This window comes from Phallusia mammillata, chromosome 2, assembly GCF_965637545.1.
Source record: "Phallusia mammillata chromosome 2, kaPhaMamm4.hap1.1, whole genome shotgun sequence".
Taxonomy (NCBI): domain Eukaryota; kingdom Metazoa; phylum Chordata; class Ascidiacea; order Phlebobranchia; family Ascidiidae; genus Phallusia; species Phallusia mammillata.
This window is the reverse complement of record NC_137253.1, coordinates 29,057,064-29,084,537: the sequence shown is the minus strand read 5'-3', so window position 1 is coordinate 29,084,537 and position 27,474 is coordinate 29,057,064. Positions and strand designations below refer to the sequence as shown.

The 27,474-nt window shown below is 37.8% G+C and overlaps 2 protein-coding genes and 2 pseudogenes across 4 annotated transcripts; all 4 read left to right on the top strand.

Moving 5' to 3' along the window:
* The first annotated feature begins 1,549 nt into the window (after positions 1 to 1,549).
* On the top strand, positions 1,550 to 5,475 carry LOC145214865 (atlastin-3-like). Its single transcript, XM_080083473.1, has 9 exons — positions 1,550 to 1,621; positions 1,896 to 2,080; positions 2,581 to 2,733; positions 3,057 to 3,215; positions 3,282 to 3,338; positions 3,449 to 3,620; positions 3,697 to 3,875; positions 4,044 to 4,115; positions 4,193 to 5,475. Exons 1-9 carry the CDS (start codon positions 1,615 to 1,617, stop codon positions 4,811 to 4,813), a joined length of 1,605 nt encoding a protein of 534 aa, XP_079939599.1. The 5' UTR covers positions 1,550 to 1,614; the 3' UTR covers positions 4,814 to 5,475.
* A 2,083-nt stretch (positions 5,476 to 7,558) lies between these two features.
* Positions 7,559 to 12,769, top strand: LOC145213266 (atlastin-3-like; annotated as a pseudogene). The gene is made up of 11 exons (XR_013856817.1): positions 7,559 to 7,565; positions 8,055 to 8,239; positions 8,399 to 8,548; positions 8,738 to 8,893; positions 9,014 to 9,070; positions 9,200 to 9,434; positions 9,617 to 9,795; positions 10,117 to 10,188; positions 10,288 to 11,190; positions 11,413 to 11,484; positions 11,567 to 12,769. The product of XR_013856817.1 is annotated as an atlastin-3-like (transcript).
* Positions 12,770 to 15,646: 2,877 nt separating this feature from the next.
* On the top strand, positions 15,647 to 21,605 carry LOC145215316 (atlastin-3-like; annotated as a pseudogene). Its single transcript, XR_013857262.1, has 9 exons — positions 15,647 to 15,673; positions 16,131 to 16,311; positions 16,840 to 16,979; positions 17,955 to 18,091; positions 18,467 to 18,523; positions 18,714 to 18,948; positions 19,434 to 19,616; positions 20,008 to 20,072; positions 20,210 to 21,605. The product of XR_013857262.1 is annotated as an atlastin-3-like (transcript).
* A 5,111-nt stretch (positions 21,606 to 26,716) lies between these two features.
* LOC145213264 (uncharacterized) lies at positions 26,717 to 27,106 on the top strand. Its single transcript, XM_080081497.1, has one exon. It carries the CDS (start codon positions 26,717 to 26,719, stop codon positions 27,104 to 27,106), a length of 390 nt encoding a protein of 129 aa, XP_079937623.1.
* The last annotated feature ends 368 nt before the right edge of the window (positions 27,107 to 27,474 follow it).

Here is a 27,474-nt window from a genome sequence, read left to right as displayed (position 1 = left end):
CGATAAAATTTATCTTACATACTTAAACTATTTGTGCCATTCTGTTCTGTTTGTTTATTCGTATTTTTTACTTTGAACTTCAATAGGCCACAAAACGTTTTGTGTGTAGGTTTTTCCAAGTTTTTCTGAACAAAACCGAGTTGCCTATATATTAGCACCCTATAGTGCAGAAGTACAATATTTTTTGAACTATACGTTATGGCTGTCAGAGCTATTGCTTGACTGGGTTTGGTTTGATCAAGAAGTTTTTATGTTAGCCGTGTTGTTTTTGCCATACTTAAGTCTTCAAAAATCATTAATTCTTGACCTCGTCATACTTAAGTCTAAAAAAATCTTTAATGTTTAAAAAAATCTGTTGTATAAACTTTGTAAAAACAACACTGACTTAAGTAGGGCTTGTGTTTTATTTCCACTCCGATTGCTTTTTTGTGAATCCATTGAAAGTCTTTTGTTGTTTAAAATTCTTAATACATTGTTTTTGGATTCACAGTTCGCAGTGGCTCCCATGTAGAATCACAAACACGTCAGCGTTTCCGTTTTATGTGTGAGTCATGTTTGGTCGACGTAGCACCTATTAGTGTGGAAGTATAATATCTTTTACACTGTGCGGCTTTGTCTGTCAGATTTTGGTTTGTCAAGGTGAACGGGCTATTTTAATACTGGGATCAGCCCTGAAGCGTATTTGCGGACCAGCGATCACTGATATAGAAATATGATAGACACTTTTCAATGGGTCTGGTGTACTGTGATTTGGCCATGCTCATTAAAGGCGTTATATATAACGATTTGATTTTGGTTTTGATAGGTTAGTTAAGATAAGGTGCAGTGTTGATATGCCAGCATATGAAGCGAGAACGGTGATGGCCACGTAACGGCACGAATGGTGGAATGTATGCAAGGTGTCAAACACCGGCTTTGCAGCGTCTGTCATCCTTGAGCACTTGTGCAGAAAGCGTAGGCCAGGGGTCACAAAGCTAAAATCTCACACGTCAGTTTTTCCAGTACTTCAACTGGTTCGATTGTATGGCCTAAGAAAAGATATTTAACGCTTGGGTATACTTGCTAATTGCTATGCGCTAAACGTATTACCCATTTCCTGTTTTTATCACCGCATCCTACTTAGCAGTGATAGACCGACTAGGCCAAATTAGGTTTGAAACGAAACAATATGATTAATACAGTTTTCTGCGTTGGGGTTTGTAAGCTATGCGGCTGTCCCGCGTTTTGACAAACAATTTCAGGCACGCTGCAACAATAGTTTGGTCGGGGTCTTAATTTAAGTTAAGTTAGGTATATTGCGCAAAATAGTAGATGGCATAATTGGTGACTAAACTCACTACAGCACTGACCTGTATGTCAAACACTTCGTTAAAGCGGTTTATGGCGCCTATTGTCTTACGCTCAACCTTGGCAATTTCATCGGTTTTTGTTTTTTGTTTCGGGTTACACGCAACGATAAAATTCAACTTACATACTTAAACTATTTGTGCCATTCTGTTCTGTTTGTTTATTCGTATTTTTTACTTTGAACTTCAATAGGCCACTAAAACGTTTTGTGTATAGGTTTTTCTAAGTATTTCTGAACAAGAACGAGTTGCTCATTGGGAATAAGTTATGGCAGGTAAGTAATCCAGCAAAATGCGTTATCTCTTACATGTAAGATAAATCCTAAATTACCCAAATTTTTGTTACCCCAAGTAATGCGTGATCTTGATTACAGCATTAGCCAAAGTTACACTAACTAGAATTATTAGGAATAATTTTTGTCCAGCTTAATTTAAAGAAGAAACTTCCTTTAAACGTAAAGTAAGTTATGGAGTAATTCAAGAAAAAAACTTAATTAAACAATAATATATGAGGTCACCTGATTTAAATCAAGTTATATGCTTTTTCAGAGGATCGAAAAGCCATACAAATACTAAAAAGAGTCAAGGAGAAACACTTGGAAATCGATAAATCTGGTTTAAAAACAGCGCTGGACAATGCCGAGGGACATCCGATATCAATCATAACCATATGCGGGAGTAGGAAAAGTGGAAAATCGTTCATGCTCAACTTGTTTGTACATCTCCAAGTTAAGGTACAAATGAGTGCATTGTTAACAATAAAGTGCATCTTGCGTTTGTTTTAATCACAAATAACCACAAACTCTTTTTAGGCACAAATAAAAATTAAAAAAATAAACGAAAAAAATGAAAGAAAATGAAAAAACTTTAGAAACGAAAAAAATTAGGGTGAAACGTTAATGTAAGTCAAGTCACTCATACAGGGTTGTTTAGCCATTTAATCGTCCACAGGTTGTACTGGGCTACGTGGTACCAGTAGCAGTTGTGGAGCCTGACCTGACACGTCAATGTAAGGCTCATACTGCAGCAAAAATGATACAATTAGCAATAAATGCGCCACATGCGTTTTAATGAGAACATCAAATCCAATTCAAACCGAACCAATTTGTTTAAAACAGTGTTTATTTTGTTGTTTTGTTATTTATTCTTTTACCTGATTTAACGTTTAGTTTTGGGACACACATACAAAAACACAAAACCCGGATAAGTGCATGATGTGACGTTTTTCTTATAGGGCATGCCGAAAAAAGGGTTGAAAGATTATCTTCCATTCTTCAAACCAGAACAGTTACAGACAGTGTTTGGGCGGAATTATGGAAACAGATCAAACACTGAAGGAATCTGGATCTTGGACAAACCTTTGATGGTCGATTCTTCTAATGGCAAGGTTGATTGACATTCTGTAGAAATTTATTGAAGCTGTAACGAAGGGCGCCGGAACGTCAAGGAGGTGCACTTGCCCTTGTTTCCATAATCTTTGAGGTTGTACAAAATGGTACACGTGATTATGGATGTGTGGCTGCGTGTGAAGTTTTTTCACATTGTAGGGTGTTTCAGGATGAATGCAATGCAATTCTTCTGTTTTTCATTTATAGCTAATGAACCACTGTACAAATACGTCACTCCCCCCCCCCCCCTGCCATGCAAAAATTTTCCCGTCCCCATGGCTGTATCATAGTTCTGGGCTCACCACTAACACAAATTATGCAGGTTGCTTTGTACCTGATGGACGTACAGCAAGGAACGTTAAATGATCAAACCCCCAAGAAGGAATTGACCCAAATATTCACGCTTGTAACCCTTATGAGCTCGCACCTGATCTTAAACTTCACTGGACAAATACAAGCGGGATTTAGCGAAAATTTTAATGTAAGTGTAGCACATTTGTCTATTTTAAAATTTTGAAGGTAATATCTTTTTGGATTCATTTTTTAGTTTTTAAAGGATGTTTGTAGCTATTTGCATGAAGGATCGCCAAAGCCCATACTTCAGGTTGGTTGTTTAAATAATAAGTTCCGCCTTCTTCTTAAATTGAATCGAAGACCTTCGTTTTAATTTGCTGTTTAACATTTCAACTTGGCCAGGTACATTTTCATTATTAGGAAATGTCCTTTTTTATTCGAGACGATTCGTGCGATGAAAATATGTCAAAAGAGGCAAAAGTAACAGGGTTTGAAAAATTAGCAACTCGGAGCAAAATAAAAAAATTTCCCACTCCCTATGTAAGCGTGAAAGGACGAAATGAAATGGAAACGCAACCGATTGAAGTAATTGGTAAGTCATATAATTAAAACGACTATAGTAGTTAATCTTGTAATGATTCGTAACACGACTTATTGTGTATAAATAGGTATTGGTGACAACTTTTTACAACAAGTGGACACTGTATTTAATGACATCAAGAAATACGCGCGACCAGTTCATCTAAATAGCGTTAAAGTCAACGGTCAGCAAATTTATGACCACATCCTCAACTGCTGTAAGCACTTGCTGACCGATCAAGATCTAAGTGCTGCACAGCTGGGCAAGGTTTGTTTCAAATAAATATGAAAGTCGATAAATACGATTGTACTTTAGTACTGAAAACAACGACCGGTAAAATGACACAAGGAAAGCATACTTTTACTCTTACTATTACACTTTTGGTGCAACCGGTATTTAACTTATGAATGTGTGTTTCAAAATATATTTTTATAGTCGGTGGCAACGTCCCATCTAGAAAGACTTTTGGAAGAAAAAGCGACTTATTACGAGGCTACTATGACAAAGGTTTTTACAAACTGTTTGTTATTTGCAAAACTGTTTCAGTTATTTTTGTCATTGTTTAATTTTGTTATGTTGTGCAGACGTTAGAAGACTGTACACACGGGCTATTTTATTGTCACCAAAACCACAAGCGCCTGGAGCAAAAAATACTGCAAGCTTTTAATGAGGCAAAGATGGGAAGCAAGGACTTGGTCGGTGAATACAGGAAAGAGTTAATTGACACCATTAACCACATTTACAATGTACTCTCGTGTGCTCATGCACAACAAAAATTAATTAACAAAGATGTTCAAAATCAAAGTGAAGCCCTGGAAGCCAGAAATGCACAACTAACCACCGAAAATGCTCATTTGAAACAGCGTCTATCAGCAGAAATGGGAGAAAAACAACACAAAATACATCAGCTGACTGCAGAAGCAAAGCAAAATGAACAGAAAATACTAGAAATGACTATAGACTTGAAGCAAAAAGATCAGAAAGTACAGCAACTGACTTTAGAAGTAAAAAGAAACGAAGAGAAACACAGAAGAATTCTTGAAGAAAAGGAGGTTCTTGCCAAAATTTTTGAGATTCTTGCCAAACATGAGAAACAAATAGATTACATGAAATGCAATCAATCAGAAACTGGGAAACAAAAAAATGAAATTATAAGTACGGAGGAGTCGTCTTGCATGTTCAAAAAGGTTTTAAAAGAAAATTAGGTTGTCATAAATTTGACATCCGAAAAAGAAACAAGTCGACACAGAAATATAAGACAAGAACGCAACAAAATGGACAAATGAGTAAATTTAAGCAAAATCAAAGTTACATGAATGTACATATATGCCAACATCGTATATGTGTATAAGTTATCGTCTGTTGTCAACAGCTTGATATAGTTTTCACTTACCTTATCCACATTTTCGACTTTTAACCGCAATTTAAACGCGTTTTCTGAATATGTCGTAGCACCTGAATTCATGGTTAATTCAATTTTCATCACAAAGTGTGTTGTCATTTACAACGTGTTTTCGTTTCTTGTACTTATAATGAGAAAGATGGTTCCTTTAGTTTCGCCAAACAAAAAATGCAAAATTAAAAACTTCACTTGTCGTTTGCACCCAATGCTAAATATCTTGACATGAATCATTTTGGTCAGTTATTTCTGAAACGAATAAGGTTATTGACTTTTATGTTGTATGACCTGTGATGAACTAAAACACAACTTATTATTATATTCATAACATTATTGTCGTGAAACCCATCTGAATTATATGTTTTACCACATGATGTCTCGCGTAAGCTATGGTATACAATTTCGTTACTTGGTGTCTGTAGTGTTTCAAATATTACCCAACACTTGAATAAAAAAGCTAAGTTTTAATACATTTGTACAAGGTCCGTAGCCTCTTGCTTTTTCGCAAATGTTTCGTATTGTACAGAGTGACATTTTTGGTACGCCGACCGATTTCAATGCTTTTGAAGTTGGATACAACAATGATTTTTCGCTTAAATCCCCCATAAATTTTGACAAACTGAGAAAACTATGGTTGAAAGGCAACAAAGGTCACCTAAAAGAAAATAAATGAATTTAACAAAACTGCCACGTTGCGAATAATGACTTTCTAATTTGACCCAACTATCAAGTTGCAAATCTTGACTTTCTAATTTGTCCCAACTGCTGCATTGCATAGCAGTTATAATATTGAAACGCGGGAGAGTTAGCGAGGCCTAAGATTAACGTGTATCGATTGTCAAAACTACAGTTTCCCTTGTCGAACAGGCCCACCTACGCAAATCGCCCACGACAGTCATTCTTTATTAAACCGCAACCTTGTTGGTATAGTCTAGAAAAAAGTTTTGCCAAGGAATTGCAACCTTCCAGCACTAGTTTGCTCGAAGTTCAACGGCCTTTGAAACGCCACGTGCCAATTTACTTCATTCTCCTAGATGTGTAAAAATGACACTGTCAACAAAGTGCACTGCAGAATATCGATTAAGGATTAAAGACTAGTTTAAGCTTAACGAGCATCTAACGGAATTGTTTGCACAGCAACAAAATGCACCCAGACGGTTTTAATAAATTCAGAGGTCTGCTTTTTTACCAAAAATGCAAGTAATTACACTACCATCATATTTCACTGCACTTTAAATATTAAAACGCGGTTGAGTTGATACGGCCGGGGATTGAATAAAACGTACATCGATTGTCGAAACTGCAGTTTCACTCAGACAAAGAGGCGACTCTTTGTTTTGGTTGTTGAAATGTCCAAACAAAAGTCATTGGTTGTTTAAATGTCAAAATTAAAACTCAATATACAAACCGTTATCATATGGGCAATGAGTATACACATGCCAATTGCTTAGAGCAGGTTTGGAAACCTCTTTAGTTAAGGGCAATCTACTCAACCAGGCGAGAAAAGAGTTTCGCCAAAGACTTGAAACCGCATAGCACTGGTTTATCACTCCATGCGTGTTTTGCGCCCACTCGAGACAGAGAAGGAGAAATGAGCGCTCCACACTGTTTCTTTTTTCTCCTGACCCCTCGCTCTCCGCTTGTTCGGCGTCTTTGCAAGCCAGATTCAAATTTTGTTCAACAGAATTCTTAACCTATTTGGAATTATCCGTTCTACAGTGAGTAAAATTAGTGCAGTTGCACAATGCTTAAAAGGCCTCGGATATGTTATATGTCGGTAATGGATAGACAAATGCCAGGAGAGCTTTAAATGCTAAAGTGACAAAGAGTATTTTGAATCAGTTATGTACTCAAAACCGAAGTAAGGTATCACCAACATAGGGTGCTCTTGAATAGGGTGTTGTTACTAAAATCATGTTTTTGTGGCAATGTTTGGTGAGCGAGGTATTTGAAACTTAAGAAAAGTTTCCAAGGTTAGTTAACAGTTATAAGTATCCCGCGAGATCCAAATCGTGAAACAAGCACTACATAAACTGTAACTGTGGATTCGCTTCCTCTTTGGACTTCTATGTATGGTTGGTGACATTACAGACATAAATTTCGGTTCCCTTTTGCTGCCGCACCAGCGGGACATTTGAAGGGGATGTCCACGTTGGTAACAATATATTTGAGGTTGTTCGTAGCAACAGTTAGCGTATGTGGCAATGGCTTTAAGTATGTAAGATTTGAAGTTTTGCGTAAAGGCATCACTATCTTAGTAATTGAATTTGTTTAACTTGCTTATTTGCAGTGTAAAAACATCTCAACGGCATGTGGTACTGAAGTATTACTAGCCTTTTCAGTTTGGTTTAAGATTGTTTTGATTGTCTAAGAACACTAAAATACTATTCATGAGCTAGTCAAACTGTTGCTGCGTGTGGTTTGTGTCGAATTAGACCAAAATTTACTAAGAATTTGTTAAATATCATTATCTTTTTTGTTGTACAGATTTGTATTACTTATAAAAACCTTATAGATTTTACGTTGGTGACTGCATTGAAAAAGCCTTGCAATGACAGGTACGTTTCTATTTGTGTTTTGTAACCATTCTTGAACACGTGGTAAGGATTGCTGGTAATAAAGACTGCGGTTATGATCGTTTACACAGTTAAGGGCACATGTCTAACTTAATTTCAAGATCCATAGTTGGTATGTTTGCTTTTTTTCATATCGTAGTCTTTTGACAGCTTAACAGAGTTCGGTAAACAATGTGGTCTTAAATAAACATTTTCACATTAAAGGGCGTTTACACTTTATGTTTTTTATGTCTGTAGCCTGGCTCATAAAGGCAAGGTGATCTCGAGCTAAGGCTTTAAAAGTTGAATTATATTTCACATTTGCAAATAGAACAAAGTCTTCCGCACAGTTTATGACTCTGTAAATTGTTTGTACAAAGACTGCACCAAAACCCTAAACCCCGATCCAAAAAAGCCTTTAAAAAAGATGAACTGCTATATTGCGCGTGTTATAATTGCAAAACGTAATCAAATTTGCTAACGGTTTTTCAGAGAACTACAACACCGTCCAAGTTCTGATCAAAGGCCCCGATGACTCGTTCGAGCTTAATAAACGTGGTTTAAAGGCGGCTTTGAAGAATGCGTGGTCTTATCCTGTTTGTATCATCGCTATCTGTGGTGACAAGAGAAAGGGAAAATCCTTTATTCTCAACTTGTTTCTTCGTTACCTCGTAAAGGTAAGTTTATAAAGCTTGTATCGGGGTGATTGTTGGCTTTTTACGCTATTCGTCAATAGCCACTATCATATATGTTTTGTTTTTTTATATAGGATACAGATTTTTGGTTTGAAAGTTGTGTGTAAATGTTTTAAATTAATTGGAAAATATATTCGTCAGGGCTTACCTGGCAAGTCGTATCTTTCATACTGGTGGGGTTCAAAGGAAGATTTACATGCCGCGTTCGAGTGGAGAGGAGGGTCAAAAAGAAACACAGAAGGAATCTGGATTATTGACAAACCAATTATGGTTGATACCCCGGATGGCAAGGTTACGCAGAGCTGTAGAAAGAATAGGTGTAGGGTCACCAAAAAAGTTGTTGATGAACAGCAGGGTAGTTTTTTGGCTACAGAGCGTATCAGCAGAACACAACTCTGTACTCCCGTCTAGCGGAATCATTTTTTACTTAAAAATATAAAGGCAGACTTTGGTAAACATAGAACTTTTATTTTTAACCAGGTTGCTGTCTACTTGATGGACACACAAGGAATGTTCGACAGCCAAACCTCTAAGAAGGAATGTTCCCAGATTTTTGCTCTTGCCACGCTTATGAGCTCACATCTTGTATTCAACCTCATGAGACAAATACAAGCAAACGACCTTGAATATCTTGACGTAAGTTTGATAATCCTTTTCATAACACCATCACCGCTAAACATGCGCATGTAGACGTATTTTCTGCACACGAATGATCAATAAAAAGTTAATAGTAAATTTAAAAAATTTCTGTTGCAGTTTTGGACGTAGACGGCCAAGTACGTAAACACTGGATCAGAAGAAGCCTTTTTTCAGGTACTTTCGGAACATTGCACTTTTCGAACAAACTAATTATCGTTTTCCTTCGGTTTTGAATAATATTATCATCATTATGGATCACAAAAATCAAAATTTTTATCATTTTAAAACATCACAAAATCGCAGAGTTTGTTGTTTCTCATCCGGGACTTTCCCTTTCCGGATTATGGTTTTGGAATCCAAGCAGGGGAACGTTATCTTCAGGAGGAGTTGAAAGAGTCTGACGACAAAACGGCGACAGTAAATGAAAACATCAGAAACTTAAGAAACGTGTTTTCCAGTGTGAAGGCATTTGGAATGCCAACCCCGGACAAATCTGTCACGTTACGTAAAGAGGAAGACAAACCGGTTGATTTGCAATGTAAGGATACACATGTCTCATGAAAATTGTTCGTTCTTTGTAATCAAACAAATTTTAATGAACTTATTGAAAGTCAAGGCCAAATTAGGTTTTATAAAATTTGTTGTAATGCTTTGTTGTGGTATGTATTCTTTAAGAGAGCATCTTAAACCTAATAATAATAATGCATGTTTCTCCTTTAGATGCGGGACCGTCATTCATGCAACACGCAAGCGACCTGTTCAAGTATCTCCAAACGAACATCAGCCCTCTGACATTTAACGGAAGTCCGATGAGCGGACAGCAACTGTACGACTATGTGTTGAATTGCAGCGAAAATCTGCTTAGCGACAAAATACCAGATCCATTCACACTAAGTGAGGTAAATACTTACAGTTTCTAATCAAGTTTTCATTTTTTAATGGGATTAGCCCTCAAACATTTACTTGGCGGAATACTCATGTATCAAACGTAGTATATGCTGTGAATAGCTATTTTTGACTTGTTGCTAGGTGCAAGACCGATTGGATTCCATCAGTATGCCTCGAGTGGGCTTAATTTTTACTTATTGGTCTTGGTTATGTTTTAAATTAAAGTGCGCCGTTCTTGATTTTTTTGTACAAAAGGTACAAGGCTGTTCCCAGCATTAAATGTTTTTTAACGGTTTTGGACTAGTTTATAATCTTGTTTTCGCATTTTGCAGTCAGTGGCAAAGTTTCAACTTGGCAAGCTGGTTGAACAGGAAAAAAGTGAATACGAGAAAATCATGAAAGAGGTAAAAAACAATATTAACTACTTTATTATTTAAAAGTAACACATGTTTCACGTCCACATTGTGTACATTTATACGGACACTGGCATCTCTTCTCGACAGGCGCTGGACATCTTTTTATCGGTTTCTGATATGTACGAAAATCACCAGTTACAACTTCTGGAGGCACTGAGGAGGTTTGACAAGGTTTCCAAGTTCGGCAGAGATGATGTGATCATGGACTACAGGCGCATGTTGGAGCTGGACATCGGCGACATTTATGAAGTTCTCTCGAGTTACGTCAATCAGAAGTTGGAGTTGAAAGACTCCGAAAACAGGCGAGAGGAAGAGGCAAGGATTGCCAAAATGAGGGAGGATCAATTGGGCGACATGGTAAAGAGGCAAGAAGAGCAGATGAAAGAAACAGCTGCAAAACACGCCAGAGATGCGGAGGAGATGAAGTTGCGCCTCGAAGAACAGGAGAAGCGCTTCCAGGAGGCAGAAGACAAAAGAACAAAAGAGGCCGAAGAAGCAAAGAAGCAGATTGCAGAACAGAAACGGCTGCACGAAGAGGCAATGATTGCCAGAAGGAAGGAGACTGCTGAGGCGAAAGCAATGTACGAAAAGCAAAAACAAGAGATGCGAAAAATGGCAACTGATAGCTCGAAACAGGCACAGGAGGCTAGGGAGAACTTCAAGAAGATGGAGGAGCGTTACAAGCGTGAAGAGCAACAAAGAAAAGATGACGCTGAAACAGCACGTCAAAATTATGACCTGCAAATGCAAAATTACAAAGAGATGCAGGAGGCCAGAGAGAGGGAGGCTGAAGCGGCAAGAGAACAACAGCAGAAGATGTGGGACCGAATGCAAGTTGCTGACGAGCGTCGCTACGAGGAATCCAAAGCAGCACAAGCAAGAACAGATAAACTACTAGAGCTAATGCTGAAAGACCGACAGGTCCCGCAAGACTCCCCACCGCGGAAAACTCGTCGAGATCCTTCACCACCGAGATATGCGCGACAGAGGGTAAGATTTCGGAAAATTTACGTAGTTTTAAAAACTACGGAAAGTCTTAGAAGTTTTTATGAACACCTAAAAAATGTTGATAAACCTAAATAAACCGTTGTAAGATTTGCAATGCAAACCACAGTTGCAATATTTAAAGATGGTGATATGTTCTTAGATATTTTTTACTCTTGCTTATAAGCTTCCGAAGCAGGTGGTAAAATGTACTTTTGTGTTTTTCAGGATGATTCACCACCAGTCAGAGGTTTCGCCAGCTTTGCTCGTTGGGTCGGACGAAGGATTGTTACTTAAAAGGTAATTGGTTAAAAAATTAACCCTTACTTTTTCAATATTTAAAAAAACTCTGCAAGAAATAACACAGTTGCTATTTTTTTAGATGGATCACCACTGCAATGAAAAATACACTTTCCCCTGCAGTTGCTTTTACTTTCTTGTGTGTACGTTAGCAAAGCGTTCCCTATCGTGTAGTGCATTAGTTTTATCCCCTTTTCGTTTTGTGCACCCCTGTACAGCATATTCCATGCACGTTTATTATTGATGTAACCAGGATTTTCTAGAAAAACGAGAAAAACGAACAAAAATATTTGATTATATATACACACTCTCACACATTGAAACTCCAGCACCTACAATTCTTTTGGTGAACCCTTTTTTGTACCCTTTCCTCCTCTTGCAACCCTGTGACTGTTATGCGCCCCAGTTAAAGAGCGCTAGTGTAGAGTATATTTCCATTCGTGTTTCATTAGATGATTTTGAAATGAGTTTTAACTTCTCTTTGTCATTTCATGCCCTATTTGAACACCACCCGGTCACAGGTGCATGTACATGACGTCATAAGGCGACGTGTTTGCGTCATTAAGCGACATACTGTTTTTCGCCGGGTTTTACAAATGTTTCTAGACGCCTCGACATAATTATCTGCTGGCGTGAAATTTGTCACTCTTTTTTAACCAGGGTGGTCGACTCACGTGAGAGGTTTGTTTGCTTCTTGTCACGAAAATTTGAATGTATATCTTTGTGTGAGGACATATATATGTATTTGCTATAATGCTTAAAAATCGTCTTGTTTTGCTCCTGCACCACTACATAGCTTGTACAGTTTTCACCTTCGCATGTCGTTTTTGAGTGTTTGTGCACAGCTTGATATCGGCTGTAGTTGGTATAGTTGGTTTTATTGTGACTTCATGCCTATTATAAGAACCACTATCCCTATCGCACTCTCATGTAAATGGTGTCATTAGGTGACGTGTTCACAAATAAACGTTCTTCGTCAGGCTGTACAAATATTCCTGAACGCGGCGAATCAATTATTTGATAGCGTGGGTTTGTCTACCCTTTTTGTTGACGACGTTGGGCGACTGAGATGTGGATTTACTTTACTTGTCACGAAAAGTTGAACCACAGTCGTCCTTTTAGACAAGAATGTATGTATCGGTGTTTGTGGGCATATGTGTATATTTACATACCAAAACGTTTCACAATCTTGTCGTTTTTACTCACATGACGCTACACCGCTTGTACAGTTTTTTCTTGTTACTTGTAGATTTTGCAAAACTGTATACAGCATGTTATCAGCTCATACTTGATTTGTGGTTGTTTAGTGGACTTGCTTCCTTTCTAAAAGAAACAAAATATGTAGTGTGAATTTTTGCTATGAAAACTAGGGAGACAAAAATACAGTGAATTTGAATGGGTGCAAATATCAAAACTCTCGACGAGAGTCAGGCTGGGTTCGGGCTTACGTTTCTTCGAACAAACGGGCTTGATTCGGGCCGGACTTTACACTATGTGTCAGTATTTTTTAAAATAAATTTATCTAGCTAAGTAGCCTGTTGCTGGACCTGACCTCATATTAAAAGCCCTAAAACGCCTTGTTCAAGACCAATTGTCTGTTGTGTTTGTTGTCTTGGTATTTCCCGAGGCTTTAATTTTTAGGCCTGTCAATCAAACTTTCAAACCTGAACGGGCTTCTCAAAAACGATTCGGGTTCGGGTCGGGTTTCGGACTTGTATTTTCGAGTTCGGGCCGGGTTCGTGCTCCAATGTCAGGCCTGTTTACACCTCTGCTCTCGACGTAGTTTTTGGCAACGCAGCAACCTAGCCAATTTAAAAACAAGTCAAAAGATGTAAGTTCCGAAAAACCACTTAGTCGTTCACCCTTTGGTTTTAAAGATAAATTTTTTTAGTCTTCACCCACCAAGCAACGGACTGGGTGATTCGAGCTTTAAGTTTCAATTACGAGTATTGCAAGTCAAAAGATTTCTTAATTTAATATGGGACTACAAAATACCCCAAATAACAAAAAAATGATGTTTAAATTGCAATTAAAGAATGTTTTTATCACATATAACTTATATATACAATGCGGAATTAGTTGTGATTGCAAATTCCGAACCAAACATGCCACGATCTTTTGTTACAAGCAATGAAGTTTACTTACATGTAAATCGCCAAACATTGGGTTTCCAATCAGGAAGCGAGAAACGAGTCTCGCTATAGACTGAAAACATTCCAACACATGTTTACCACGCGACCGCAGGAATTCAAAACCAAGAGTCACAACAAAAAGAACGGATAACGTGGCGTATAATGTTTGTGGGCGGGGTTAAATCACAATAGGGGCGTAGTAATTTTAAACCAGGTTTGCAAGCCCACTAACATCGAACTAATAAAGTTTTTGCAACACCTCAACTTTTCTACTCCAGTGAAATTGTGGTAAATTTTTGAAGCAATTCAGTTAACGTGAAATATAACTTAATCCAAAGGCCTGACGATCCGTTGGAATGCAACAAATTTGTTTTGATATCAACTTGTTAAAGTCGCGTGGGTGTGTTAATCACATAAAAACATCGTGTTCGCATCATTGTTGTGGGAAAGTTTACAATTTCACGCTAACTCGGCTTCCGCGCGGCTCGGGATACCAACGAGCACTCGAAAGCTTTGTTCTTTGAGTGCTCCGACAACCTAAGTAGATTTTCCCTGTAAAGAATCAGTGAAACCTTGTAAAGGAAAAACTCCGGGTTTGTACCGGAGGCAAACAGATACTGTTACTCACAATCGCGCTATTCCAAAAAGGTTTAGACTGGGAATTTTGTTGATCATGGGGTTGAAAATTCGAATGGTCGGGACGTTTGAAGTTAAAAAAGTATGATTGGGATTGTGACCCCGAAAACCCAGAACCCGAAATTTGAGGGTTTTTTTCTGAATCCCGATCCCGTAAATATTTGTTTTTGAGGGATCGGAGCATAGTTTATTACGCTTATTGGAGGTGCGTGTTTTTTCATTTGAAGAAAACCGTGCATAAATTTGTATTCCTAGGCAAAGATTTGTTTTCGAAAAGCCATTATGCTAAAATCCCGATCTGAGATTTTAGAAATTAGTCTGGAAATCCACACTCTAAAATCTAAATCATGACATTTAAAAGCATAAAGCAGCGTCAAGCTGTCTTTGAACCAAATCTGACACTGAAATACAGATTAATTTTTAAAAAGATTGTCAATTTTTCACTTAAAAGTTCAGTTCTATAGATGCAACAAAAATTCAAGAAATAGGCTTCATAATGGTACTTTAGCTAATCTTTGGATTGGATTCCACCTATATATAATGGATAAATACCGAACTACTAAACATTTGATTGCAAAACGCAAGCCTTTTGGCTTTAGATGATTCGATATAACCATCGTGCAATTCACAATGGAGATTAAAGTAAAAATTAATACTTTTTGAGAAAGCGAAAGTGTATTGAAGTGCACTTCATGATGGTACTTATGTTTTTATACGTACTTTTTATACATGTAGCTCCTGTAAGGCATCGAGGGATTCACCGTACATGTTACAGAGTTTGATAGTGACCAAAAAATGTAATGTGCATTTAGCAAAAAATGCATTTCATTTAGCTTTTGACTATCCAATTTCGACCTCAATATTTCATACCAGATGCAATCATCAAAAGTGTTGTTACGATGTTACAATTCTTTTGTTACAAATATAAGTCCTCAAAGGTTAATAAATTTGCTAAAGGTCGTCGGTGTCACGGGAGTTCCTACATACTACAAATTGTAGTTGTAGTCGCCTAACTGCTGGACTTCTTCCTGCGATGGCGTCACGGACACAAATGTTATAAAAAGGTAGGTAAGGTGCGATAACAATATTCTGGCTAGGCGTCAGGCTGCTGATTAAGCCGAATAACTTTAGAATAGGATTAAACAAGAGTGAAGATGTTTTTGTTGATATTTTGTAACTATGAAAGTTTAATTGAGATGATTTAGTTTACTTCGCTTGATAAAAAAGATGCTCGTTTATGCCTGCACTGATTGGTGAAAAATGGTTGTAATCGGTTAAGTTTTCATATGGAACGTGTAATATGTGGTGACTTTGTACGTAGAAAGGCGAACCAGCTTCTATTTTATGCATAAATCTTTCTTTATCGTGCAGATATTTATTAGGATAAAGCTGACTGCAGTACCAACTCATCACAATGGTAGGTGAGGATTGATAATAAGGCGAACAATAAATTAACAAACAACAGAGATATAAGAGAAAGCAAACTAAAAATCTTGTAATAGAAAACCAGCGGTTTTTACCAGTCTTGTGTGGTTGTTTGTTCTCAACCATAGGCCGGAAAAACTGCGCTGCTTGTCTTATCATTGTTTTCTAGGACATGGACACTTAATTGGGTGCAAAGAAGACTCAAAAGACCCACTTTTAATATGTTTCATCGTATAACACCACAATAATTAAGTTCATCGCGTTACGGCATGTCAGGTTATAGGTATATGAAGGGTGTTTGAGGATCTAGTCCACGGAAAGGGAGGGTTAACCCTTTTACATTCGCTTCTAAAAGTGGCCCAGATCGTGATTGTATGTTCGCTTTGGTGTTACCGTTGCTGTGCACCAACACTAAAAAGCACATACAAAATTTAAATTTGCTAAATTTTTCAGACAAATACAGCACCGTTCAAGTTCTGATCAAAGGACCCGACGACTTGTTCGAACTTAACAAGCTTGGTTTAAAGGCGGCTTTAAAGGATGCATGGAAGCATCCAGTCTGCATCATTGCCATCTGTGGTGACAAGAGAAAGGGAAAATCCTTTTTAACATGTTTCTTCTTTTCCTTGTCAAGGTAGGTTTATAGATTATTACCAGGTTCAGTCCAAAACCCGCAGAACCTGCCATGCCCCATTTAGCGCGCTGTATGTTCCCATAGGCCACGCCCACTATTCCGGGTATAGTGGACTCAGCTGTACATAACAGGACAATAATATGGTGTAGCAGTGTCGCGTTTAGCCATCATGCAGCAATTGTGCGCTTCGCTGGTTTGCGCCCAAACATTTCAACGTCGCGCAGCCATTTTCGGCTAGTAGATCGTTGTAGTGCCGTTGTGTCGGTATGCTTAAACTTAATTCAACTCCTATCAATACTACCGGACGAAGAAGTATTTTTGTCTAATTGGTTTGTTATGTTATTTTTTGTCAAAAAAATGTACTGTGACAACCTATCGCCTTTTAAAAGGTAAACCAATACAAAGCAAAAAATGTAAAGTTCATTGGTCCGGTCGTGGGCGACGTTTACAGAATACAGATAAACTAATCGCATTTTTTATTTTATCGAACCTTTACAATGCTCAATCAAATACTAAACTATTTGGTAGGGCCTTCCTGGAAAATCAATACTATCTAAGACAAAAAAGATCTACCTGCAGCATTTGAGTGGAGAGGAGGGTCAAGAAGAAACACAAAAGGAATTTGGATTCTTGACAAACCAATCCTGGTTGATACTCCAAATGGCAAGGTGAGTAGAAAGTTAAGTTGTACAAATGTTAGTTATCGGTATCGTTGTGCACGTATTTCATTTCTAAAGATTGTATTGTATTGTATTTTGCTTACGTGCACCTTGACGCAACAAACATAGAAACACGTTATGGTAATGTGGCCCAAAACAATGGTAAAAAAAACGCACCAACAGCTGTACCTGGTAAAGGAAAATGGGCCTGAGGGGTTGGAGAAGCGCTTAGACCAAAATGCAACGCGATTGGGTTTCACAACATGGGTGGATACCAGCCGGTTGAATAATGAAGGTATACCTATAGGTGAACAACGACCACCGAAAAACGACCAACGTATTATATTAAATAACCGCGCCTTTTCAATTTTCTGATGAACTTGTTGTCTATATGTTAGAGTTGTAAGTCGGGACGGGCTTTTTGGGCCGGGTTTGGGTTCGGACCGGGTTCTTTTTTTACAAAAAAACGGGCTTGATTCGGACCTGACCTTATGCTTTGTTTCAGTATTTTTTTAAATAAATTTAACTAGCTAAATAGCCAGTTGCTGGACCTGCCCTAATGTCAAACATCCCTAAAACGCCTTGTTCGAGACCAATTGTCTATTGTGTTTGTTGTCTTGGTCTTGGTCGAGGCTTCGAGTAGGCCTGTCAATCAAACTTTCGTGCCTAAACGGGCTTCTCAAAAACGATTCGGGTTTAGGCCAGGTTTCGGGCTGCTACTTTCGGGTTTGGACTCCACTTTCAGGCCCGTTAACAACTCTAGTCTATGTTAAACACCATAATGAAAGTTGAACAAAAATAAAAGCTACTTACTCTATGTACGAAAATATTCCCAATATAATTTCCACTATTTCTTGAATTAGCTCACACATCTTGGAAATGATTCAAAGTCGAACCCCAGTATAAAACAGCTTGAATTAACACCAATAATGTCTTTACTACAACTTAGCGGAATCGATTTAACCTTGTACCTGTGTATGTTAGGTTGCTCTCTACCTAATGGACACACAGGGAATGTTTGACGCTCAAACCTCTCAGAGGGAATGTTCCCAGATTTGAGTTCGCATCTTGTCTTCAACCTCATGAGACAAATACAAGCAAACGATCTTGAATATCTTGACGTAAGTTTGATAAGATGAACATAAATTCATAACTGGGATCAGCCCTGAAGCGTCTATGCAGACCAGCGATTACGGCACACTCATCGCACTGTAAGTTTGATATTTAAGTATTTAGACATTTATTTTTTATTGCCTCGTTTGTTGTCCATTGCAACGAACATTTACTTGACCAGGGCTTTTACTTGACCATGTGAAAACATGAAGATGCCACTATAAATGCCGTCATATGTATTCTGTCTTCCTCACAATTATTATAAATTGACAAAATCTGGAGCATAAAGTGCCCTGTACATATATAATGTTGACAGATATTTGCTCTTTAAATTGTTGTATTTGTCTGGCGATTAGAAACGTCATGTTTTAATTGTTTTATAGTATTGGACGCAGTCAGCAAAACACATAAACACTGGATCAGAAGAGGCATTTTTCCAGGTATCAAGGTTTTTTGATTTTAAATTAAAAAATATTTGACCAAAAACATCAGAGCCAGCATTTGTGTATAAAATATGTCATCATCAAGATATCAGAATTAATAGCAACAGAAGGCATGATATATTTATTAATGCAAACAAAATTGTCATGAAGTTAAGATTTTAAATCATTTTTTACAATCAAATTGCAGAATTTGCTGTTTCTCTTACGGGACTTTTCTTTTCCGGATTATGGTTTCGAAATCCAAGCAGGGGAACGTTATCTCCAGGATGAGTTAAAGGAGTCTGACGACAAAACGAAAACAGTAAATGAAAACATCACAAACTTAAGAAACGTGTTTTCAAGTGTGAAAGCATTTGGAATGCCAACACCTGATAAATCCGTCACTGCACGAAAAGAGGAAGACAAACCAGTTAACTTGCAAGGTAAAGATTTGTGACAATTAAAAAAACAACAACTCGGAACAGTCCGACAGGCCTATTAAAGGCGTCATACCGAATCAGCCGGTCACTAAGCATTTACCACCATATGGCAAGGCGTAAGCTAGAAAAATCTAGCCTGCGGTGGGATTCGAACCCACGACAGGACTCTTTCAGGGAATCGCACTCTAGCAACTGAGCTACGCAGGCACAGTGGAGAAAACGCCGAAAGTCGAATCACAAGCACCTTTGCCTGCCTCGTATGCTGCACATGTCAGCTTCGTAGTAAGGGATCGACATATTGACCAGTATCAGTTAAGATTAACATAAATTCATAACTGAGATCAGCCATGAAGCGTCTATGTAGACCAGCGATCAAGGAGCACACATACATAAATCGATCATGGGCTAGGGAATTTTAGATCACAATTGCATACACAACTCGTATGTGCTACATATGGCTGTAAGCTTAACACAAATATGTTTTTCAGATGCGGGAAAAAAGTTTATGCAGCACGTCAACGACCTATTTAAGTATCTTCAAACGAACATCTGCCCTCTGACATTTAACGGAAATCCGATGAGCGGAGAGCAACTGTACGACTACGTGTTGAATTGCAGCGAAAATCTGCTCAGTGACAAGACACTCGATCCACTCACACTATGTGAGATGAGTGTTAATTTAAGGAGGATTCTGTACTTTGCTGAGCTACAGCAGCTGTACATTATTAACGTAAGCGGGTAAATGATGTTAGGTTTGTCAGACCCATCCTAACAAATCATGCTGGTCTTGCAAGCATTTCCATTTGGCCGGGGATATGTGACAAAAGTCGTTACGTGGACCAACCGTAACTTAAGGTTAACTTATAAACTATATTATACTGCTCAGCTTGAAAGACCAGTTTTATTTGGTACAACGCCTCGGATGCATATTGCGTCTATCGTGGTTTATTAATTTATCGTTATCGTAGGTTTGCAAGAACGCTTAGGGACGGATCTCAGCTTTAAATATTTATTCGCAGGCTTGTCCTAGTGTCTAATCTAGTTCTTGCATTCTACAGTCAGTTTCAAAGTTCCAGCTTTAAAAGCTCGTAAAACAGGAGAAAGACGAATACGAGATAATCATGAAAGTAAGAAAGATTTTACACAACTAGAGTTACTAAACATTTACTAAATTTTCTTAAAAATCAAACTCGACACTATTTAAAGTACTGTTTGATACTGCTACTAAACATTAAACATTTTGCATTTTAATTCTACTGAACAGGCACTGAACAACAATGAAGGATCGCTTTCCGATCTTCACAAACATCATCAATATGAACTCCAGAAGGCACTACAAAGGTATGACAAAGTTTCCAAGTTTGGCAGAAAGGATGTGATTATGGACTACAGAAATACGCTGGAGCTTGATATTGCTGAGATTTACGAAGTCCTTTCTACCCTCTTCACTAAAAAGCTGGATTTAAAAAAATCCGAGAACAGGCGAGAGAAAGAGGCAAGGTTAACGAAAGAACAAGAAGACATAATGGGCGACATTGTGCAAAGACAGGGAAAAATAGCTGAAGGAAATGACTGAAAAACACGCCAGAGACGCGGAGGAGATGAAGAAGCGCTCCGAAGAGCAAGAGAAGCGCTTTCAAGAGTCCGAAGAAAAAAGAAAAAAAGAGGCGGAAATCGCCAGGAAAAGAGAGGCTGCCGAGGAAAAAGCTAGGTATGAGGAACAAAAGGAAGAGATGCGGGTAAGAGCTTCCACGACATGGAGGAGCGTTACAAGCGACAGGGGCAACAAAGAAGAGATGACGCAGAAAATGCACGCCAAAATCAAGAGCAGCAAATGAAAATTTACAAAGAGATGCAGGAGGCTAGAGACAAGGAGGCTGAAGCGGCAAGAGAACAACAACAGAAGATGTTTGATCAAATGAAAGCTGCTGACGATCGTCGATACGAAGAGACCAAAGCAGCACAAGAAAAAACAGAGGCGCAACTAGAGCAAATGCGACAAGATCGGCAGCGACAAAGCGTAGGTTTTAGAAATTGCTTTGAGTTTCATGTGTTGCACTGTAGCAAAACTTACTCACCACAAGTATAGGTTTAAAAGAGTGTCTGACTCTACAATATAGAGAACCAGTATTACGTTTTTACCATGTGCTAAATAATATTTTAGGAAGATCCGCCAATCAGAGGTGTACGAAGTTTTTTGGGTTGGGTCGGACGAAAGATTGCTGATTAAGCGGTAATTAGTTTTTTTTAGCAATCTTTGCTATTGCTAAGAAATATACGTTTGTTTGCTCTAATGTCGCCTTCATACACGCGACATGTTACAAATAACGTTTTTTTTACAAACTTGTTTGGCCCAAAAGAGGATTGCGGTAAGTAATATGCAGCATCTAATGTTGATTATTATTTTTTTTATGTTAACATTCTAGTCACCATTGCAAGTAACAAAATTCTTTCACGGGAATGATCCGCCTTTATCGTTTGTGTATGTTTGCGAATTGTCACGTATTGTGTACCGAAAAGCACTGTATTTTTGTACTTTGTTTTGAATTTTGTGTTTGCTTTCACAGCAGAATAGTACCATGCTGATATAGCATGAATTAAATTTTTTTGGCTATTTTTATGATGTGTATTGCTTGTTTGGTGAGTTTGAAGTTATTCTGTAAGATTTATTATTCTTGTTACTTCTTAGTTTTATCGTTTTAAAAGTATAATAAAACAACTCACACCAGATAAAGTTTGCTAAATATCGCAAAGATGTGGCGCAGACTGCAATAGTGTTGGTAACTAACTGGGCTGAATTTTATGCTATTACTAAAGTTGGTTTTATTGTTATTAATTATTAACAACACACTCCAACTCCAATGGCCCTGGCCGTCAGCATTTTCACACAATTTGCTTTTAAATCGCCAATGTTTTTTGCACCAACTATCGGGATTTAGCAAAATTTTCTGGTGTGACTTTTGTTGGATTTTCCTATCTAAAACTGTTTGTCATCTGTTGTTAATGGCATTAGGGTTGTTAAGTAGATGTGCTTTCGCTTTGTTCCCCCCCCAAAAAAAAAATGAAAAAAATGATTTTTTAAAAAAAGGACCTACTTTTTTTTGCAAAGATATGGTATGTACTATGCAGTCCTAAGAAACATTTTATAACCGGTAAAGAAGTCTTTTTTTGCCTGCTTCATTTACGAAACTAATATTATAGTAAATTCGGTTTCGAAAGGAGTAAAAAGCTTGAGTCTATCAAAATCTAATCAGCACGATAAGACCGGGGTTCGATGCCTACACTAGATTATGGTATCCGATATTGTGGTAGGTTGTGTACGCCACCATGTGATCAATGTTTCTTTGCATTTTAGCCGCAAAGTGCTGATGTGGATTTAATAACTTCCCAGCTTGCTTATCTGCAGTCAAAATGAGAAAATAAGTTTATATGTTTTCAAACCGTTTAGTCCGTACAACTTGCTGTCCAAAGGCGATTGTTTCCTTGTTTGGTTCTCCATAGTCGGTCGGTTCTACCGACTTGGTAGAGTAAAAGTTACAGATTTAATGATCCAAGCGCCTGGTCTAGAGAGTCTGGAGACCGCTAGTGGACATCAGTTGGTTAAAGCGAACAGCAAATACGGTCATAGCATCGTCGCATAGCTCACTACACTTATTGTAAGAGCAAAGGGCCAAACACAACAGCTAGGAATTTAATACAGGTCGCAACTGTTGACATGGTTGGGCAAGTCGCGTTTTATATGATGTCTTTAATAACTAGCTATTATACCGACAAAAAATTATGCGCGTGTACGCATAAAAATTTTTGGTTTTCGAAAATCGTTTCGATCTGTTTCAATCAACCGACATTCACATGTTTATGGTCTAGAAAGATACAAGGGTACATTTATTTTCTTTAATTGAGATCAGGTTTATTTGTTTGTCTGTTTTGCACTTGGGTTGATCATGTCTTCCATCATCTTTTTCATCTCCAAAACCTTTTTCTCCTGAAGTCTCTGTTTATTTTCCAGCTCTTCAATTTTGTGATCCTTTTCTGCCACTTGTTTTGTCAGTTGTTGTATTATCTGTTTGTTTTTACTGGTTTCTGTCCACAGTTTTTGTAATGCTTGTTCCTTTTGCTTTGCTTCTGAAGTCAGTTGTTTTATTTTCTGTTCATTTTCTTTTTGTACTACATACAAACGTTGTTTTAGATAAGCGTTTTCGGCGGTTAGGTCAACCTGCTTGTTAACAACATCTTGCAAAAAATCCCTTTGAGCGTAAGCACTTGACATGCTTTTATAAATGTGTTTAATGTAGTCGATTAACTCTCTTCTGGATTCCCTGACCAAATCATAGCTTCCCAACTTCGGAACTTCGTCAAAAGCTTCCAGTATTTCTTGCTCCAGGTCCTTATGAAGTTGGCGACAATAGAAGTGTCCCTTGTTGGAGGTTGTTAATTTCTACAAGAACAAATTAGGCACCGACCTAACTAACATTGTTATTTACAATAAATACTGTAGGGACGTACCTTGCCAAATGTAGTCTCGTACCACGTCGCTTTCTCTTTTACAAGGTTTTTTAGTTGAGACGTTGCCATTGACTATAATTTTGGTGCAATAATTTTTTTAAGGCGTTTGTTCTGATCCAACGCAAAATCAAACGCCTCATATTAAATATAACTGACTAATTTTCTATTATAATTCTATCAATCTATACATTAACATAAGTGCACAACAACAAAAAACACCTCATTACGCTGTTCGATGATGCTTTTCAACTTGTCAGTGTATTCTTTGGATAAATCTTCGCTTCCCCATTTTGGAGTAGCGTCAAACATTTGCAGCGTTTCAGTTTCAAGGCGTAACCAACAGAGGTTACCCTTTTCAAAGTTTTGCATATTCTGTACATTTGTAAACACAAAGTTCCTTATGCTATAAAATATGTTAAATATCACATATCGTACTTACCTCGGCCGAATTGTCTTTGTATATCATTTCACACTTTTCCAAAACTCTTTGCAGTTGAAAGGATGCCATTGTCTGAAAATGATAAGTTTTGAACTTCAAAGTACTTTAAAATCCCAAACGATTGTTACAAGTGTTGAGAAATTTATCCGAGATATAGTTAAAAGTTTTTATAGTTAAAAAAAAGTTTTTTTACCCAAACTTTACAAGTGCCGTAAACCAAAGGATGAAACGGTAGTAAACTGCTGTGAAAAAATGTGGTAAACAAACCTCGCCTAACTTAGCAGCATTAGGATATGACTCAGTCAGCAAGTGTTTGCAGCAAGCCAAGGTGTAGTCATACAGTTGCCCACCATTTAGTGCAACGTCATTTAATTGAACTGGTCGTGAGCTGTACTTTCCATCAAGCAAATCGTCACAAACAGCGCTGACGTGTTGTAAAAATATGTCATTGATACCTAGTTAAACACAAACTGTTACACCTGTGTTATTCGTTATTGAAAACTTCAAACGGAGTCGTTTTGATTTTTGCTTTTAAGTTATACCCTACCAAGCATATCAACCGGTCGTGCTTCCCCTACTTCACGCTCTGTTACGCTTTCATTTGGCGAGGGAAATTTTGATATTCTTGTCCGAATTGCCAAGTTTTCAAACCCTGACTCTTCTGTAACTGTGAGGGGAGATTTTGTCACATTTGTGTCTAAATCTGGATGATCGCGGATGAAGAAAAACAATTCCTAGAAGTAGCAAGGGGAACATTTTTTAGTCGAACAAAGCCTTACACAAAAATTTAAACTACAAACTCGAAGCATAGGTTTCAACTCTTCTTGATGCAAATAGCTTCCAACTTCTTTCAAAAACTATTGAAGCAAAAAAAAAAAGCAGAGGAATAAAAATTGTTTAACATTTGAATTAGGTTACCACATATAAATGACCCTTACATTAAAATGTTCACTGTATGTTGCTTGTATATGTCCAGTGAAGTTTAAGATCAGGTGTGAGGTCATAAGAGTTGCAAGAGTGATTATTTGAGTCGATTCCTTTGAGGTTTGATCCGACGTTCCTTGTTGTACATCCATCAGGTAAAGAGCAACCTGCAAAATTTGTTTTCATAAAGTGAAAACTAATTTACAGCTGCAATAAATTTCAACAGAAAGTTAACTCAACCTTGCCACTTGAAGAATCCACTATAAAAGGTTTGTCTAAGATCCAGATTCCTTCATTGTCGTTTTTTTCTCCATAATTACAACCAAACACTGTCCGTAACAGCTCTGGTTTAGTGAATGCGGAAAGAATTGGCCAACCTTTTTTCGGCATGCCCTAAATTAAAACAACCCATTTTCTCGCAAAGACCACAACCAACTCATTGTTTTTATCACGTTCCAAAACTCTCTACGTAATCGTTCAATTGAATTCAAAAAAGGATTGACATACACTCCTACCGCAAACTAAAAATGTTGCCTTCTTTGTCAACGAAAAATACGTCGTTTTTGTTTACTTTGTCGTCATAGTTTTGATACAGCCAAAATAAACGACTGAAAAAAACTCTTTTACCCGGAGAACATGAAGCACCAGGTGGGACAGGCGACAAAGTTAAAGAAAGTCTTGTATATGAAAATAAGGTTTAGTTATGGATTAGATTTGGACTATTGCCTAAAAAATTGTTTTCCATTCCAACACTAAATGTGTGCAAATGCAAATAATGACTGCTACTGTATACAATACGCGTTAATGTTACCTAAAGCTCTTATTTGTACCTTGACTTTGAGATGCAGGAACATGTTAAGCAAAAATGATTTTCCACTTCGTTTGCTTCCACAGATGGTAATTATGGCAACTGGCTGACCCCAAGCATGCTGAAGAGTTTTTTTTAAACCCTGTTCATCGAGTTCAAAATGGCTCTCCTTTCCCCGTTTTACTATTTGTATGGAGTTTCGTTCCTCTAAATAAAACAACGACTGAATTTATGTACGTTATGTCAGCTGGAAGCCTAGAAGTCTTCAAACTCAGTTATGCACAACTTTAACTATAATAGCATGCGAAAGATACATGGCCTTATTTTGTTAAAGATCCGGTTAGGTAACTTGTAATATTGCTGTGATCAATCTTCAGTTACACTTAGGGATATGCTAGAATATATCCTTTGTAATGTAAAACGTAACATACTGTGCTGCTCCACATACCATCCATAGCCTAATTGTGCACGATAATTTCCAGAATCAGGTTGAAAACTTCTCAGAAAGGCTGTATCTATTACACGCTGTAACCGCTCAGCAAACAAATTTATAAAATAAACACAATATACTACAAATTTAAACTGGTAACGAGTCTTAACCTAAAGCGACAGAACTAAGTGAGGCATAACGGCACTGATGGCTGCGTTCTGCTTAAATTTACGTTCAAAGCCGTCGCTACGAAAGCTAACGTCACGGAAACCGAACAATGCAGGGTTTTATTTACCCAAGGCACGCTTGAATGCGCATCCGGGCCCGAATTGTTTTTGAGAAGCCCGTTTAGGCCCGAAAGTTAGATTGACGGAAAAGTGTAATATGTGGGAAAGCCCCCAATAGAACGGCTGTACATAATATAATAAAACACACACACACACAATGGACCATATAATATACAATAGCTTAAACAGGACGTTTTAGGGCTGTTTGGCAATAGGTTAAGTCCAGCAACTAGCTAGGTATTTTTTAATCAAAGTGGGGTCAGATCCGATTGAAGCCAGGCGCCTTACAGTTTATAAAAAACACTGCACCATAAGTTTCCTGTATTCTAGCAAATCAACAAGCAGAAATTTACTAAATAATGGAAATTTAAGATGCGATGCTACAAAAAAGAAAAAATGATATTAATATTGCGACGAATAAACTAGTGGAAGGGGTTACTTTCCTTGACAAAGTACGTAGCTCCGAAATCCGCAAATCTCTGAACGTCGATCCTCTACTTTTCAGAATCGAAAGATCCCAGCTGAAATGGTTTGGCCATGTGAGCAGAATGCTTCCGGAAAGGCTTCCCAAACAATCTTTGTTGGCAAAATCAAACGGAGAGCGGCCCACTGGACGACCTCGAACTCGATGTCTCGACCATATTAAAAGTCTAACTTGGAATCGCCTGGGAATTCATCCAAATGAACTGAAGGAAGTGGTGACTGACCGTGAAGTGTGGAGGCTCAATCTTGAGCTCTTGCCCCCGCGACCCTCTATTAAGGATTAAGCGGGACAGAAAAATGATGATGATGATAAACTAGTGATTAAATGTTGTATGAGCCCGGTAATAATGAGTAAATTACCAAACCTAGATTACCAAATTTTAGCATGGTGAAAAAATGTATAAACACGATGATTTATCCACTAAGCTCTTTAAATATCAACGAGCAATCCACTACTGAACCAACTTTAAAAGAAGTCACAATACGAAACGAAAAAAAAGCGCCTCAATCATTGTGTAGCTTGTTCACTTACGGCACATAAAGCAGAGGGGTATAGGATTGTAGGCATTGTGTAACGTCAATAAAATGATACGAATTTAAATGTATAACCATACAAACCCTATTTTAGAAATGTGGGTTTTTTAAATGCGTT

Excerpts from the sequence above, each read along its gene's own strand:
- LOC145214865 (XM_080083473.1), top strand. Across the intron at positions 3,216-3,281 it reads GATTTAGCGAAAATTTTAAT|TTTTTAAAGGATGTTTGTAG; the intron begins GTAAGTGTAGCA and ends TTCATTTTTTAG. Across the intron at positions 3,876-4,043 it reads GTGCTGCACAGCTGGGCAAG|TCGGTGGCAACGTCCCATCT; the intron begins GTTTGTTTCAAA and ends ATATTTTTATAG.
- LOC145213264 (XM_080081497.1), top strand. The coding sequence starts at position 26,717 with ATGCTACAAAAAAGAAAAAATGATATTAATATTGCGACGAATAAACTA.